This window comes from Colobus angolensis, unplaced genomic scaffold (genome assembly GCF_000951035.1).
Source record: "Colobus angolensis palliatus isolate OR3802 unplaced genomic scaffold, Cang.pa_1.0 Scaffold396, whole genome shotgun sequence".
In the NCBI taxonomy this organism is placed as follows: domain Eukaryota; kingdom Metazoa; phylum Chordata; class Mammalia; order Primates; family Cercopithecidae; genus Colobus; species Colobus angolensis.
Genome location: NW_012117332.1, coordinates 1,260,193 through 1,260,520, shown reverse-complemented (window position 1 = coordinate 1,260,520; position 328 = coordinate 1,260,193). Strand labels below are relative to the sequence as shown.

Here is a 328-nt window from a genome sequence, read left to right as displayed (position 1 = left end):
CGGCGAGGGCGCACGCAGCAAGCCGTATACGCGGCGGCCCAAGCCCCCCTACTCGTACATCGCGCTCATCGCCATGGCCATCCGCGACTCGGCGGGCGGGCGCTTGACGCTGGCGGAGATCAACGAGTACCTCATGGGCAAGTTCCCCTTTTTCCGCGGCAGCTACACGGGCTGGCGCAACTCCGTGCGCCACAACCTTTCGCTCAACGACTGCTTCGTCAAGGTGCTGCGCGACCCCTCGCGGCCCTGGGGCAAGGACAACTACTGGATGCTCAACCCCAACAGCGAGTACACCTTCGCCGACGGGGTCTTCCGCCGCCGCCGCAAG

At 66.8% G+C, this 328-nt stretch overlaps 1 protein-coding gene across 1 annotated transcript in view; it reads left to right on the top strand.

Moving 5' to 3' along the window:
• The window catches only part of FOXQ1 (forkhead box Q1), a 69,778-nt gene that overhangs the window by 306 nt on the left and 69,144 nt on the right, over nucleotides 1-328 (top strand). Inside the window, exon 2 of the mRNA XM_011955140.1 lies at nucleotides 8-323. Coding sequence (XP_011810530.1) covers nucleotides 8-323 — 316 coding nt within the window. The remainder of the gene's footprint in view (nucleotides 1-7; nucleotides 324-328) is intronic.